Raw genomic sequence first — 16400 nt, forward strand, 5'->3', positions numbered from 1 at the left:
GCTATTTCTTGGCAAAAAATACTTAAGGAATAGGACAGTTCTCCCAGCTTGCCAGGGGTCTCTCACACAGCAATGGGGGCAAAAGTATTGGCAGGAAGACTTGGCAACGATGCCTTACTGGAAACCGTCTATTTTTGTAACAGAGCTGATGTCAGTATGAGAGACTTAAGTAAATCCCACTCTCTGACAAAGGACGGACTAAAACAATTATCCAGAAAGGCAACACACTAACACAAATTCTTCAGAGATGCAAAAAGCACAACCCGATAAAAGAGCTAATTCATTAGATGCACACCTCTATCAGCATCAACTTTTTACCTCCAGCTGAACTCTGATTCTTGTATTTTCATTTTCTCCTCCAATTTCAGGAGTCTCAGGTCTTAAAGCATACGAATCAGTAAATCCTCAAAAAGAAAGCCTGCACCTGAGGGTGAAGTTCAGCGAGCGGCAGCGGATCGGAGGAAGCGCTTCCCACCACCAAAAAGGGCTTCCAGGCTCTCTCCATCCCCCACGGTTACCTTGTGCCAGCTCTGGCGCACAGCAGGCTGCCCTCCCTGCTGGCTGCATTCGTTAAGCTGGCAAAACGCACGGGTTTCCCTGCTGGACTAATGAATTCAGCTGGCGTGGTGCAACGCAAACGGCCCAGGAGGGAGAGCAAGATCAAGCAGCCAGCACACGAGAAGGAAGAAACGAGACCTCTCCCTCCTTTTGATTGAGTGTGCGCACACCATGCGGGTTGTATCAAACCGACCCAGACAAACATTCACCTGTGGGCTGTGATGTATTTTGGGGGCAGCCCCGGGGCCAGCTCACCGTGTGCTTACACAGGCGCTGGTGCCAACCCCGACGTGATCCCCTCTCTTGTGCAGCAGCGCGGGCTCAGGCTGCCTGCGGGCTAACCAAGCTCTTGCTGTCTAGGGAGTGCGTTCGGTTTGGATGCAGGACAGCAGAGTTTTTCAGTTAGAAGAAAAAGACAATAAAGCTTACGACTTAATATGAACAGTATGTTACAGGAATGTCATTAATTACGCGACAGTGGAAAAACCAACCACTTCATTGAAAGCAACTGGACTAGTTCAAATTTATTTCTAAAAATCGTGAAGAAGGGATTATGCTTCCCCATGCCAAAGCGAGCCTCCTTTTCCTTACCGTAGCTAGCTTGAGAAGGAACCTCCCAGGGAAATTCTGCTGCTGCTTTACATTTCAGCGCTGCTTGATGATTTCTCCCATGAAGACACAGCCCACTGTTACCATTTCCACCCGAGTGCAAAAGGCCAGTAGATGCTCTGACAGCTAAATCAGTGTCTAACTCGCTAGGTTAAATCCTTGTGGCGCTGAACGGCCTTATCTCAAGCTTGGTCCACACCTTCAGCCGACAACATTTCAAGAGAGGGTGCAAAGCACAAGACACCTTCCTTCTTGGTAAAAAGCACTACTTTAGGCTGTCGCTAATCCTCAGCAGAGATCAGTGGTGGTGCTGTAGATCTGAGCGCACGTTTTGTGCTACACTTTGAGATAGACACCTATCAGCACCAAAACCAAACGTTGAAGACCCAGGAGCAGTCTTAGGCGAGTGTGTTCTTAAACCCAAGAAGGGACGCATAAGTACGGTTACTATTCTTTACTGAAAGACTGCTTCACATATGCAGCGTGTCTGCAGCTAAGTCTCAAAGCCAGTCTATAGAACCGCACTAACAAAATGCAGTTCAGATTTGGTTTTCCCTTACCACACGGTCTAAACCAATTATTCTGACTCAACAAGCACAACGACAACTACAACAATACCTGGTATGAGGATAACAGACTCTGGCATAACCCAGGAGACAAGAAGTTTAAAGTTTTCAGAATTAAGATGATCAAGAAATACACTGCCCATAGCACCAGATGGTCTTTACAGGGCCATTAGCAGTTACCAGATTTAGCAAGATGGATGGTAACATACTTTTATATTTAGGATTTAAGTCGACAACGTGATGCCTAAACTGCCTATCTTATTTCCAGGTATTCTCCATTAAGTAAAACACAATTCATTGCAGCAGTTCACCACCAACCAACGTATTTGCCAAAAGAAACAGCAAACTCCCTATTCCCCCCACTTATTCTAAGTCAATCTGTGCATACGAAGGCACACCACATGCTACAGATCCGCTACCTCCAACAACACGCTTGACTCCCAGCAATGAATTAAACAATATTTTCAGTGCCACTTTGCCTAAAAGCACTCGCAAGCTACAGCTCGCAGGCGGGAGGACACGTTCTGCAGGTCAAACACAAGCAGGGGCAGGCCAAGTCCCACAACAGCTTCTAAAAGATGGTTAAATGCCACTCGAGGGCAGCTCACTGCTTGATGCTCATCGTCCCCGTGCCCAACGCTTTCTAGTGCAGAAGAGACGTTACAGGTAACCTGAAACACATCTCACAAACTGAAGTACTTCCTGACACAAAATGTAAGTCCTGGCACTTCGCAGTAGCACTCCAGAGTAAATCACCATTTTGTAACACGAGAAATGGAATTACATTTTTTAAATAACCCTGGTGTATATAAAAGATGTCAGAGTACTCTTACGCTCCTTCTGAACGACCTTTCCTATCCATGCTGATCTACAAACAGAGCTGACAACAGCTTATGCGGGTTTGCAAAACGCTATTATGTCAAGCCTGTCGTACATTCAGTACTTTTTCTTATAAACTATCTCAAACATGCAAGCTAAAACCAAGTAACCAAAGAGTCACCTTCAGCTATTTTCTACGCTCCCATTAGGTTTCAGCAAAACTAAACCTTTCCTACTTTCAAAGCATCACACACAGACGTTGCCTAGCGTGTAACTTACACCACACAATGCAACCGCATCAGCAGACCCTGCAATTAACTAGGGCACGAGAGTTTTTTTAAAGCGTGTTACATTTGCCCCTGCTGCATGCACTCCCTAACAAGATGGAAGAGAAGCTAAAATGCTGAGTCTCAGACACAGCTGCGTTAGCTGCAGCAGCAGCTAGGGTTACATTTGTTGACATTCAGGGCTAACCTTCTGAAGCTGCAAAGGTGATGCAGGCTCACCTCAGCTGCAGGGCCGTAACCTCCAGTCACCGGAGGCAGCAACATCCTTCCGGCCACGTGCTTTCACCACAGCTCAGCTGACAGAACCCAGAGCAACTCACAAACGTAAGCCATGGCTCGAAATACTTTTCTCTTGTGGGTAACCAAGAATTGCTGTTGCACAGAGATTTTTTTTAGGGACCCTAGGCTATGACATCTGCAAATCTCTATATAATCCACAGCTTTGTAAGGTAAGTTTAATAACAAATACTAAACAATTGCAGAGTTGGAATTATCATGCATCTGGCACAGTTGAACAGCTTGCATCTTTGGCTGGTCTTGGAGATCACCAGACCTGCACCTCTAACAGAGGAAGGAGCCCTGAGACCCAATTGCTTCAGGAAAAGTTTGATTCAAAACACAGCTATAGCTTAACAGCAAAGTCAGCGAGCTTTCGGGACACACTCGCACAACCCCTTCCAACAGCAGAGCTGTGCAGACAGTCATAAACAACCTTGGCAAGGACAATGAACATTTTCTGCTGGCACAGGTATTTGCAAAGCCAGCACATGTGGTAAAACCATAGCTGTAGGACCTTAGTGCATGCTGCTCGTACACGAGCAGGCACTTTTTTTGCAGCAAAGGTAAAGCTTATTATGAATTTATGCTTACTTTAAAAAACAGCTGGCGATCGCAACCAAGCCAAACACACACAATGACACGGTAAGTAAATGCAAAGCGCAGTTATAAGTTACAGAATCTCAAAGGAAACTGCCCCCCAGAACGTCAGTGTTACTGCCCTAACAAAACCACTTTAGTGCTGTGCTAATTCCTAGACAGTGAGCAGAATAAATACTTAAAATCTCTGCTTGTCAAAAGAGGGGAAGGTATCTGGAACCTCGCCCACAACAACACAGAAAAGCAAATAGACTTGAGAGGCTCTTTTAATTAATAAGTATTTTTGTAAAGCAACCTAGAATACCACAACGACAAACACTGTATCAGCAAGTTGCAAAACGACTTACGCTTCAGGCAAAGTCAAACACGCCAGTTCATACTCACCTTGGCTCAATTTTAAGATGACCCAACCGACTTGGCTTGAAAGGGTTCAGAGAGTACTCACCCAGTCCCTAACAGAGCTGAAGGAGTACTAGCCTTCCTCCAGACGTGGTGACAAACAGCTGTGAAGAACGCTAGCTTCAAGTGGCTAGCAAAATTACTATCTCTTTGGCTTATAGAAGTGTATTTAAATCCTACCTTCACTAAAAAGGTAGGTAAGACCTGGAGGGCCTAGGCATAAGGAGAAAGCAGGTCAAGGCTTTTAAGAAGCACTGTAAAAAAAATACAGAATGTAGTAGCACAAAGGAACTGTGCAAGGGAAAATAATAAACGTGCCCAAATGTAGGGCCGTTGGTCATGAAACTGAAGAGCTGAATTATTTAACAGATAAAAAGTAATAAAAGTTTTGCCTAATTGCTAAAAAAAATCTTAATTAGAAAAATATTACAGACACTAATTCTTGAGCTTCAGACACGTATTTTATGCTACAAAAAGCACAGAGGAGTTTTTGTTATGTTCTCTTAGCAGCATGTACCACGAGAGGTACATTGGGGAACATCTCCCGGCTTCTATCGTGACTGCATAAATACGACTACCCAACGTTTCCTAGTTGTACGATAGCTACACAATAAATATTGGATTGACGAAACAGAACATCAAAAAGATGGCAAAAAAATTCTGCAGTTTTGCAGTTCAACGAGAGTAAAATGGAAAATTGTACCACATTAACAAAAGAGACGACTTGCTCAAAAGTGGTCTGGAAATAGCAAGCTCAGAGAAAAGTCTCTTAGCTGGGATCTCGAGGGCAACCTTGCCATTTACAAAAACTAAAAAACTGTTTTTCGGCAAGCAAAAAGAGATGTTGCACTCTCTCCTCGCAGTCTTCTGAATCAGCAGCTCAGCTCCTCCACAGCAGGGGAGCAAGAACCAGCGCTAATTACCGGCTGGAGGAATAAATAACGCAGAGGAAGTGATGTGCCGCCAGCAGATGAAGGCAACGTGCGGTGTCCCAGCTCACACAGGCATTTATTTCATCCGCTTTAAAATCTTCTGTCCTGAGACAACGCTCACTGCTATTGTTTTTCCCCAACACTGTCACGACAGCAACAAAAATAGGAATAAAACGGTATGGCAGTCACATTCTGCAGTTTGTGGTACCGCTGACAGGACTGCCAGCCTAAATGGGAGAAAACCGTCAGTATCCCAGTTTAGAAAGTTCTTCCCCACCAGGATACGTTTTTTGCTTTGGGTGGCAGTAAAAAGCCAAGCTGTATCTTTCAACACCTGTTCTGCCAATACAATTTGATATTGCTGCGACAGAGACAAAACCTCTGCAGTCAGTTACCAGCCCCTTCATTTAAAAGAATCTTTACACACAGTTTAAGCAACTCTTAACAGCTACAAATACTTAGCTCCAAGTGCTAACTTATTCCTACACCAGAAGGAGCAGGGAGATGCATATAAATATTAACACAATCACCTCAGCAGATTTCAAGATGTAATTCTGTCGATAAGAATTAAACCCATAAAGTCACACTTGCATAGCTAGCTCCCTATGGATGTTGTTTAATACATTTCAGAGTTTTATAAATTACTATTTCCCTGCTTCAGGTTAACATGAACTAATTTACATTACTCAATAGGATATTCTAGGAACTCTTCAGCATGAGTTTCAAGATTTCCTCCCAAAATAAACCCGGCAGCTTGCAAGACTCCTTCTGCCCACTGCCTGCAGTCACTGCACGCCAAGAAAATCCCAGGCATAAATCAAACAATCATTTACAACTGGCCCACCTTCAAGACAGAAGCAGGTGAGAATGTAATGACTTAGGCATTGCTGCATAGAGTTTAAATTCCTCATCCTGCAACTGCTCTGCAGTCTCACATGGCTCTGTAAAACTCGCCCATCAGACAGAGGTGCTATCTGATCGGGACATTCAACGAGTGGCTTGCTGGTAACACCAGGAGCATAAGACCAATTAAAAGCATGTAGCAACTTATGCTGGTTTCTTCAAGGAAAATGTTTGGATTGTTCTCTTGTATACCAGCGGAGCACATCTACGTTACGAGTGTGCACTGGCATACGCACGTGTAAGAAAAATAAAAAAGCCAGCAGAAGCTTCAATCTACAAATCTGACAGCCAATATGAAAAAGCTCTGATGTGAAGCTTAACACGAACGGTTAAAGAAACATTTCAGGTAGAACTAAGTAGTGATTTCTCATGCCTGAATCTGCCTGCACGAGTTTAAAAGCCCGAGAGAGTCAAACTTCTCTGACATTTTCATTTGAATGATTAATAATCAAATAAAAAAAATAACCCCCAAAGTTAAGCTAGCCTCTTCTCCTCCTGTAGGGAAGCTGCTTAATAAGTGAACAATGCGAACAGTCATCCCAATCATGCATCCACACGAGTAACGCCTACCTAAATGGCTGGGGCAACCCAGCACTTCGGAGCACTTCTGGCCACATCCTGCAGATGAAAGCCCGGCGTTGGACACAGCAGCTCCCTCGCCCTCACGTGCTCGGCTCTCAGGGCACAGATGCAATTTTAACCCAGGTGCCCAGGCTCCTTACACCATACAGAAGCAGCATGGATATTTCAGCATGAAATGGCTGAGGAAATGGGTAGCACGCCAAGCCCAGCATTATCTCAAGTCAGTGCAATCAGCACGGGGCCATTAAGAAAGCTGTCCACAGGAAGGACTCCTAAATTCTACTCCCAGACTGCCTAACCCAGAAATGCAGAAAGCTTTTTGTTTCTGAGGATTCCCAGCCCAGAAACCTTCGGGGTGGGTGAGCCTATACTACCTGTACCTAGCAGCGCTGTTACTTGTTGTCAGTTTAATAACACAGCTGCTGATGGTGCCCTTTTTATAAGGCAGGATGGTAGCCCTGAAGGGAAAATACCACAGCTTAGTTCCTTCACTGGTGGGGCAATCTGTATCCATATCTCCATCTCCTAGGACACTACACAAGCTGCAAGTCACGAGTGCTCTCTTCCAGACAGCGTCTGTTCACCTCTCCTATTTCACCCGGTTTAAAAAAAGGCACTCGATTTAAAAACAAACAAACAAAACCATAACGAAGCGGGGCTCTAAAGTTTAGTCGTCAGGCATACGGGCAGAAAAGGGCAGGAAATGATAGGCTTTGGATGCTTGCTGTAAGCAACATCTAACATTAAACGAGCACAAAGTTCTGAAACCAAAGGCCAGAACCTGCACGTCTCCTTTCTTGGAGGGCAACATTTTCTTATCCATCCTCTTTCTGGCTCAGTGAATCATGCGTTCTTTTTCTGGATAGTAACACAGCCTCAACCAGGAGAACTGAAGATAACACACAGCTTGACGACTGGGATACTTGCCTGGGACGTGGAAGATGTAGGTTGATCGCTCCAGGCAAAACAGGAAGCTGAAGTAGGGTCTACCACATTCTGAACAAATGCTTTAACTCACAGTTTTTAAAAAGCAGCAGCACCTCCTCTTGCAAGAGCCTCCTAAAGCTGTTGCTGTATTTTGGAGGAGACTGACTCTGCAGCTCACATCGGGTACGATCAGAGAATTCCCACCCGACCAAAACCCCAGGACCTACAGTTAAATAATATTCAGCAAGCTGACAATCATGAGCTAGGCATCCTGCTGATCATCCCTCCTGCAGGTAGGGGGGAAAAAAAAAAAGAGAGGGGGTAAAAGGCTGGGTAAAGCGATAAGGGGGATAGTGAGGGGCCGAGGGGGTAACTAGGGGGGTAACTAGGCAGTTGCGGGGGGTAACTGAGGGCAGTAACTAAGTGGTTGAGGGGGTAACTAGGGGGGTACGGGGGTGGCTGGAGCGTGATTAAGGGAATAAAGGGGGAAAGTAAGGCGCTGAAGGGGTAAATAAGTGGGTAAGGAGGTGCCTAGAGCCATTGAGCCTGCTCTGAAACCCCCAGGAAAACATCATGCAAAACTAAAGAGGTATTATTATAATGTACTATGATGCAATAAAACTGACACACTTAGCTACTGACTTCAGCAATCTCAGTCACAGCAATTAATTTAAGAGTCACTTACCTTTTCTTGTACACATCTGGATAAATAGTGTAATCCTCTTTCCCTTCTCATTTTGCCGCCTCCACTACTCATTCCTGAGGACAGACCATTGGATGCGGCAGTACCGAAGTTGTAGCTGGTCACATTTCTCGTAGTTTCACATTTCACACCGCTCACACATACGGGAACAACGACTAAGCCAGAAGACCTGAAATAGAAGAGCTGATTTAGATTGCTATTTTCCAATGCTTCCTTTAAACAGGACTGGTTCTCTGATTCTGCGATGAACATGCATCTTTGCAAGGATATAAAAGAACAACTCACGAAAATATAGAAAGAGTGCTCATATGCATACACACACGGGACACGCTGCCAACAGCTATGATAGAACAGAGAGGCCGCAGACTTGTGTGGCAAGGTAATACAGCATAAGCTTCAGAAGCAGCTCTGGCTTTCATGTGGCCATCAGCAGCAACAGCAGAGGTGTTTGGGTGTGCCAACATTCCAGTCTTTTCAGACATGAAGAGAGATCCCTTTTGTAAGGCACACAAAGGCATTTTTCTGTTACTTAGAAAAGCCTAGACCAAAACCAGAAAGATTTCCTCATCTCAGTGGAAACAGGGAAAAAAATATCCCAAACCAGAAGTGAAATAGGGAATAGCACTAATAAAAGCACTATGGCAAGAAAATGAAGTCTGCCTGGAAAAACTGTGACATCAAAGCTTATCTTGCAGCCAATCAGGAAGTACAAAAGTGCATTAGATCACACTGGAAGACACCAGCTCAAACTTCCAGAAGACTGAGGAGGAGAACTGGTCTAAACTTGTCAAATACTTGACAACAGCCTGCTTAGCACTCTGACTGCATAGAGGAAGACAGATCCCTAAGGCATATGCTCAGACTTTTCTCTAATCCAAACTGTCAATCAATTAGAACACTGACAAAAAGTCTTACATCAGAATAGGTCTTTATTCGGACAAGTATCCTTTGCCCATAATAGCCCATATTCCTCTTTCTGTTAACGCCTGTCAGCTTCAAGGGGGCAAAGACAGTTGTCAGCCTTCAAGCAAGTCTGATCTACAATTGGACTCAGGCTTAACAAAAAAATTTATATATATATATATGTATACACACACACACACATATATAGCATTGGTGGGCCAGAGATTTACTGAATATTCCAACTCAGCTGTCCAAAGGGACTCTTGCCAGCAGATCATTGTGGTGCTCCTGCTCCAGAACATGGCACCCAACAGAGACCAGCACCACAAAAAACACTACCACCACTACCTACTCTACAAACAAAAGGTAGGGCACTGCAATGGACTGTGTCAACAAAATCAAAAGCAGTATGAGTTTTCTGGATCTCCTTCCTACATGGAGAAGTAGAAAGGAGTGCTAACAAAGATAATTCAGAACAGCTTGAAAAAAACATAATTAAAACCCAGCAGCTGTTTGCACCTGTACCAGAACCTTAAAGCCAGTCGCTTCCACCCCTAAAAAGGCGGTGGTTGTGAAGTCGAACTTTTAGATGCCAAGACAAAAACGTTGAGTTCTTTCTGCAAGCCAAAGAATGCCCACGGTCACATAAGAATTGCTTGGCAGATGAGCAGAGTCAGCAAAATTCCCTGCTACTGTTCTTGGAAAAGAGCAACCCCCTAAAAAGGTAGGGTGCAAAATGTCCTAACTCAAGCGTTATTACCCCAAACACCATTTGCCCAGAAGGGAAAGCCATCAATATTATCTGGAGGATAACTCATCCTAACCCTAACCAACTAACTCATTAATTAACATCCTAAACCAAGAAAGCAGTATAACACAAAGCAGTCTCCTCAAGAAGAAGTTCAGTTAATTCTTCTGGATTTAGTTTTTTTATTTTAGAGACGAGTTAGCATTTGGCCTCAAATGATTCTAAACAACACAGGGTCTTCATGTGAACTCAGAGCAAACAATTAACTTCATCATGAAAGGAGCATTAAAAATAAATAAATACTAATAAATCTTCTTCCAGGTTTTTGCTTAAAAAATAAAGAAAAAAAAACCGTGACTCACTTCGCCTACTTTACCTTCTAAAGAATACTTCAGAAAGAATCATTCCATGAGGACAGAGCTTTCAAACTCCCAGCAATTAACTAGCTAAAACTAATAGCTTTTCCCCTAGGGAACATTAAGAGGGACAAATTGTTTTGTTATAAATAAACTGACATACAAACTATGAAATAGCTGTCACAGCAAAATTTGTAACACTAAAGATTTAGTTAAACTACAAAACGATCCCTATTTCCTAGAGAAGGAAAAAATTAGGCCTCCAAAAGCACAGAGCCTTTCCGTGGATACAGCATTATAGCCTGCCTTGTTTCCCATCTTCACATCCTCCTCAGAAGATAAACTTGGCATAAAAAGTGGTGTATCAGTCATGTATCAGTCATTTTATTATTGTTCATCTTCATTCTTTTCATAAAAGCAACAATTTTCTCAAAGTTACACTGGTCTTCAAACACAATCTGGACTTCGCTGTTCCCTCAAAATACAAAGTTTTCCTTGCATTTCCCATTCCTTTTACTGACAACTGTCACCACCTTTCCAAAAAGGCAAGCATGCAGACTGTACTGAAAAGGAGATTTCTTTCTTCCTTCAAGTAAGTTTTAAATGAATAAATGTCATACCTTCCACATTGTTCTGCTTGCTGTCTCACAGGCGAAGTCTTCTCTCTCATCCACTGCAAGTTAAATTTATTTCAAGATTTAGCTGAATAGATACAGAATACACAAAGTACCCAAAACCACTTATGTGTTGGTGTTGGTTTTTTTAATTTATTTATTTTTAATTTTATAGCACTGAATACGCCTCACCTGCTTAACCTTGTTCCCTAATTCAGCATTGTGGATGCAGTTCAGTTAAACTTTGGGGCTAAAGTGAGCATCACTGCTTCACTCAGCACTGAGGACAAACTGATAGAACACTAAATCAAATTTGTCAAATTCTCTACCAAAGAAAGTAATTATTTTAAGCAACATGACAAAAATTGTGTACATGTGGGGCCGAGTTTACCAGCCCCGTAAAAGGGACATACTTTTCTGTTTTCTATCATTTATTATCAACAAGCAAGCAAAAAAAAAAAAAAAAAAGTAAATTAGATATCCCAGGAACTTCAAAGCTGTTAACTACACTGTCTAGTGCCCAGGCACCTTCAGAGCTTAGTGATAAGAGACGGAGGGTTTGGTGGGCTGTAATTCTGATCACAAGCACACAAAACAGATCTATTTCAGTACTTCTACAAACTGACTTATTGACAAAAGTTGTAGGGGGAAGGATGAGAAAAACAGCCGGTAGGGATCAGAATCAGAGGTATAACCTCATGTTAAAATCGCCTCCATCGCTTTCGTGTCTCCCCAACTGCGTCACAGAGAGACAATTCACATTAAAGCACAGAGCCTTCTGCAGAGCGGGCATCACATTGAAAACAAACTGAAATCAATTGACAAATGCTCTAAGCAAGCTATTTACCCAAAGTTCATCCTGTTATGTTACGGGCATTTGCACGGTTCATATGGCTACAAAGTTATCAGCTATAATAAATAATATTAATAAATATAATATTATAATAAATAACATAATAAACGCACACGTATAGCGTCTATCAGTTTGCCTATTTATCAAATCATTACAATTTTTTCCCCGATAAGTTGCTGTTAATTTGATCTGCGTTGGATGTGCAGCATCCGTTCTCTGTGCAGAATCCCCCAGATATCCCCAAGCACCTCTTTGCTCTGGCACACTGCTTCAATAAACCTACTGGAAAACACCCAGAGATAACAGGCAATAGCAAAGTTGGAAAACCATCTCCGCTGATTATTAATTCACCTGTAAGGTTTATCAGTTACCTACGCAGCGTCGGCACACGCGAGATACGACACTTTCAACATTAACGTGTTGCTGAAGCCCGAGGTTTCAATGTTTGCTCTGTAAGCGTGGGGAATGTTTTATTGCCCTTCCAGGCCAGCTTTAGATGGACTAGACTGATTGTCAATATACGGTGTAAGGGACTTGGCACTTCTGCGAGTGATAAAAACCTAACTGAGCAGCTATCCACGCATAGTGCTCCCTCGGCTTTGCATATGATACTCAGTTACGTTGCTGATTTCATAGCGGAGAGGTTTTGGCTGAACGAACACGTGCAGAGGGCGTCTGCAGAGCACCTCTCTGGGCGCCTGACATTTCTTCGCAATGAGCTGCTGGCAGGGATCTCAGCGTGTCCCCCCTCCAGCACGGGGATTTTCACACCCTGAATTTACAGAATTTGCATTCACCGTCAACCTACCGGACCCTCCCGCACGAAGGAGAAGTAAAGCCTGGCAGGTAACGTGCAGAGAATTTACGAGGGGGCGAGGCAGGGTGCAGGGAGTGGGGAAAGCCCTGGAGGTCCTGAGGGCAGTGGGCTAGGGATGAAAGGGAGGGTGAGGAGGGGGGTAAAAGGCTGGGTAAAGCGATAAGGGGGATAGTGAGGGGCCGAGGGGGTAACTAGGGGGGTAACTAGGCAGTTGCGGGGGGTTGCTGGGGGGGGTAACTAAGGGCAGTAACTAAGTGGTTGAGGGGGTAACTAGGGGGGTACGGGGGTGGCTGGAGCGTGATTAAGGGAATAAAGGGGGAAAGTAAGGCGCTGAAGGGGTAACTAAGGGGGTAAGGAGGTGGCTAGGGGGTGATTAAGGGGATCAGTAAGGGGCCGAGGGGATAACTGAGGGGGGTTAGTAAGGGGTTGAGGGGGTAACTAGGCAGTTGAGGGAGTAGCTAAGGGGATAAGGAGGTGGGTAGGGGGTGATTAAGGGAATAAAGAGGAAGTTGAGGGGGTCAGGAAGGGGCTGAAGGCGTAACTAAGGGGGGTTAGTAAAGGGTTGGGGGGGTAACTGGGGGGGTAACTGGACAGTTGAGGGGGTAATTAAGGGGATAAGGAGGTGGGTACAGGGCAATTAAAGGGATAAAGGGGCGGGTGAGGGGGTCAGGAAGGGGCTGAGCGATAAGTACACGGGCAACCGAGGCGCTGTGGGGCAGGGCCCGCTGCGTGGGGGCCGCTCCTCACCTGCCTAAACCGGGGGTAGGGGGCCCTCGCGGCGCCCCAACGGTGGCGCCGCCTCTTCATCTTGCTGCCAGCCGCAGCAACTTCTCCTCCTCCTCCTCCTCCTCCTCCTCCTCCTCCTCCTCCAAGCGCTCCGGCTCCGGCTCCGGCTCCGGCTCCGGCTCCGGCTCCCGCTCCGGCGCGGCCGCACCGCCACCGCCGCCGCCTCCGCCGCACCCGCCGCCGGCCGAGCCCTCCGCGGCCGTTCCGCCGCCGGCCGTTGGGCCGCCCGAGGCCATGCCGCCGCGCCCCTCGCTCTGTGCCGTCACACGCCCCCCGCCCGGTCCCGGTCCCGGTCCCGTCCCGTCCCTCGCCCTCCCCGCTCCGCCGCTCGCCTCACGCGGCCAATTGGGGCAGGCGATGGCGGCTCCCGTCAGCGCGGTGCGCGCCGCGCGTCACCCGCCCGCGACGGCCCCGGCCCCGGCCCCGGCCCCGGCCCCGGCCTCGCGAGAGGGGAGGGAGGGGAGGGAGGGGAGGAGGAGGCGGGGCCGCGCGGGAAAGCGCGAAGTGAGGGGACGGGGACGGGGACGGGGACGGGGACGGGGACGGGGACGGGGACGGGGAGCGGGGCTGCCTCACCTCAGGGATGGCGGCCTCGGGGAGCGGCCGCCATAAGAAAAGCCGGCCCGGACAGCACGAGAACGGGGCTAAAAGACGGCCGCGGAGCCTCCCCGCCCCGTGGTGCCGAAGGCTGGGGTGCAGCAGCACCGCGCCGGGGGTGGGACAGCGCCACAACCCCACAGTGCTCGTCAAAAAAGCCCCCCACCGATAACCAGTGTGGGAATAGAAATGTTGTTTGTGCAGAGTTACATTGTTTAGAAGGAGGGAATGTGGTACTTGTTGTAAGTTGCCCCCTTAAGTAATTTTCAGAGAGCATTGCATTAATAATAGAAAGGAATTTATTGAGTAAGCAACAGCAAGCAAAACAGCGCTGGGCGGCCGGGGAGTCTCGGCTCCGCCAACGGTGCGCACCTCACCCCCCCCAGGGTCCCTTTTTATATCTTGGTGATTTCAGGATTACGCAGCACGTCCGGGTGTGTTCTGCTGATTCAAAGATCGAAGCCGAAATTCCTTTAAGTGGTATATTCTTTATTGCAGCGCTGGATGCACGGGGGATCTCTCCACCTATCGTGCATACCCAAAGCGGAAAGCAGTCTTGAATTTATACAATCAATCTATCAATATTCTACAAGCGCCTATACATACGCATTACCTATCCCCGCCTTCCCTCGCTTCTCATGCTAATTAGCCTTTTGGCACCTTGCGCCTGCGTAGAGCCTCCCAAGAATTGTGGGCAGGGGTCTTTGGGACGTGGGCAGGGGTCTTTGGGAGGAAGACCCCGAGTCTTCCTCACAGTGTACTTTTCACCTTTGGTCAGGAATCTGCTGAATTGGCACGTTTCTTAATTGCGAGAGCTGGTTGTTGCCAATTCTTCCGTTTGTTGTATCTTTATAATAAATTCCAATGTCCAGTTTTGAGATTTATAGTCCTTACATTTGTTTCTCTGTCCGTCTGCCGCTTCCTTATCATGAGTTCCAGTGTCTTGTTTCGAGATATACAGTCCATGTCTGGGGATTGTCCTTGCCTCCCCAATACCTCCCCAGTACCTCCTTAATCAATCCCCCCTTTTCTTTTCCCATGCAAATTCTTTTGCATCAGATACTTTCATTATTTACAGTAACACAACAAAGCAGGCATCTAAACAACATGCACACAAATATTCCTAACACTACTAATGTGATTAGAGCAATGAACACTTGTTCCAACCATTGGAAGTTGGGCAACCAGGCGGTTAACTTATTCCATATTTCACTAAAACTCCATGAAAGATCATCTTTACTGATCTCATGTAGGACCCTTGTCTGCTTCCGTATTTCTTCCAGGTCGGTAGAGATCCTTCCACTCTGATCTACATACATACAACAACTTGTATTTATTACTGTACAGACTCCCCCTTGAGCGGCCAGTAACAAGTCTAGGGCCATCCGATTTTGTAATACTACCTGTGATAAACTAGATATCTCTTCTTGTTGAGCCTTTATAGCATCCAGAGTTTTGTTTTCTAACTTCTCTATAATTGCAGAAATATTAACTATCGCCTTTTCCAATTCATTCACTCCTAACCATGGGATAAACCATCGAACAAAACTATGAAAAGCGGTGTGTCTCTCTATCAATGGATTGTTAATTTTTCGTCTAATTCTCCAGATATGATTTCTCAAGTAACCTCGAGGCACTACATCATGTACTGTCATACTGGGGACTACTGCTCCAAGAGTGCAAGTTCCCTTCCAGTTCTCGGGCAAGACCTTACGGGCTGTATCATTGCATAGCCAATACCACCCTTTTCCTTCTGGAACTGGCCAGCTGGTTGAATTTGACCAACTGCTAGTTGTACTAATATCAATTGTTTGATTACAAGATGTCTGATTTCCCACATAAGTAGTACCCGTATTTATACAATCCTGTTTTCCCATACCCTTAGGCGGGTTACACCTTTGTACACATACATAGTAAGATTCCAATGGCACGAAGCTACTAACTTCTAGTTCCAAAACTTCTTCATATTTTTGACCCCAAGATGTGTTTTCCCACAAATTAGTCCAAGGTAAGTTTGCAGGCAAGGGAATCCTGATTAACGATACACCCTTATTCCCATGCTGTGGCAGATGGGTGCATACCCAACAGTTTGTCTTATTAATTACTTGAGAAATTGTTTGTATCAGGGACAGGTGTAAGTTCTCGTCCCAAACTGCCCACCCCGAATCTGAGAACCACACCCCTGCAATCATTAGGATCTGGAAAACCATAATTTTGTTGGTCCAATTGGAGTGGTGGTCCATATCCTTGCCAGGGCCTTCTTCACCCTTGAATCGTGGATCCAAGCTGCTTGCTCCTTAATCTTAATGGCGGTGTGTGTTGTCAGTAATACCTGGTATAGTCCCGTCCACTTTCCTTCCGTTTTTCCTCTAGGGGTTGTCCTGAAAAAATTCTTTATATATATAATCCCTGAGCTTAAAAGGGTGGATTGGTTGATCCAACCGTCTAGCCCAGGTCCTGAGAACAAATTTATGTACTTTATTTATTTATTTCTGAAGTTCAGTTATATATGCATATAAATATTCTAATCCTAGCTGCATTAGATCCTCTCCACTAAATAGAAAT

The 16400-nt window shown here is 45.6% G+C and overlaps 3 protein-coding genes across 14 annotated transcripts in view; 2 read left to right on the forward strand and 1 right to left on the reverse strand.

Moving 5' to 3' along the window:
- Positions 1–16400, reverse strand: part of LOC113841966 (uncharacterized) — a 239863-nt gene that overhangs the window by 116890 nt on the left and 106573 nt on the right. For all 11 annotated transcript variants that reach the window (XM_072034008.1, XM_072033995.1, XM_072033994.1 and 8 more), the window contains 2 exons: positions 10789–10841; positions 8144–8330 (listed from right to left, as the gene is read on the reverse strand). In XM_072034008.1, the coding sequence (XP_071890109.1) occupies positions 8144–8330; positions 10789–10841 (240 nt within the window). The remainder of the gene's footprint in view (positions 1–8143; positions 8331–10788; positions 10842–16400) is intronic.
- Positions 1–16400, forward strand: part of LOC140001662 (nuclear pore complex protein Nup153-like) — a 59392-nt gene that overhangs the window by 28128 nt on the left and 14864 nt on the right. The gene's annotated exons all lie outside the window — the stretch shown is intronic.
- Positions 1–16400, forward strand: part of LOC113841103 (uncharacterized) — a 50064-nt gene that overhangs the window by 23025 nt on the left and 10639 nt on the right. The window contains exon 3 of one of the 2 annotated variants that reach the window (XM_072034041.1): positions 369–880. The exons of the other annotated variant lie outside the window; for it this stretch is intronic. Coding sequence (XP_071890142.1) covers positions 369–401 — 33 coding nt within the window. The 3' untranslated portion in view covers positions 402–880. Of the gene's footprint in view, positions 1–368; positions 881–16400 lie in introns of those variants that run through there. 2 annotated transcript variants of the gene reach the window in all.

Source organism: Anas platyrhynchos, chromosome 2, assembly GCF_047663525.1.
Source record: "Anas platyrhynchos isolate ZD024472 breed Pekin duck chromosome 2, IASCAAS_PekinDuck_T2T, whole genome shotgun sequence".
Taxonomy (NCBI): domain Eukaryota; kingdom Metazoa; phylum Chordata; class Aves; order Anseriformes; family Anatidae; genus Anas; species Anas platyrhynchos.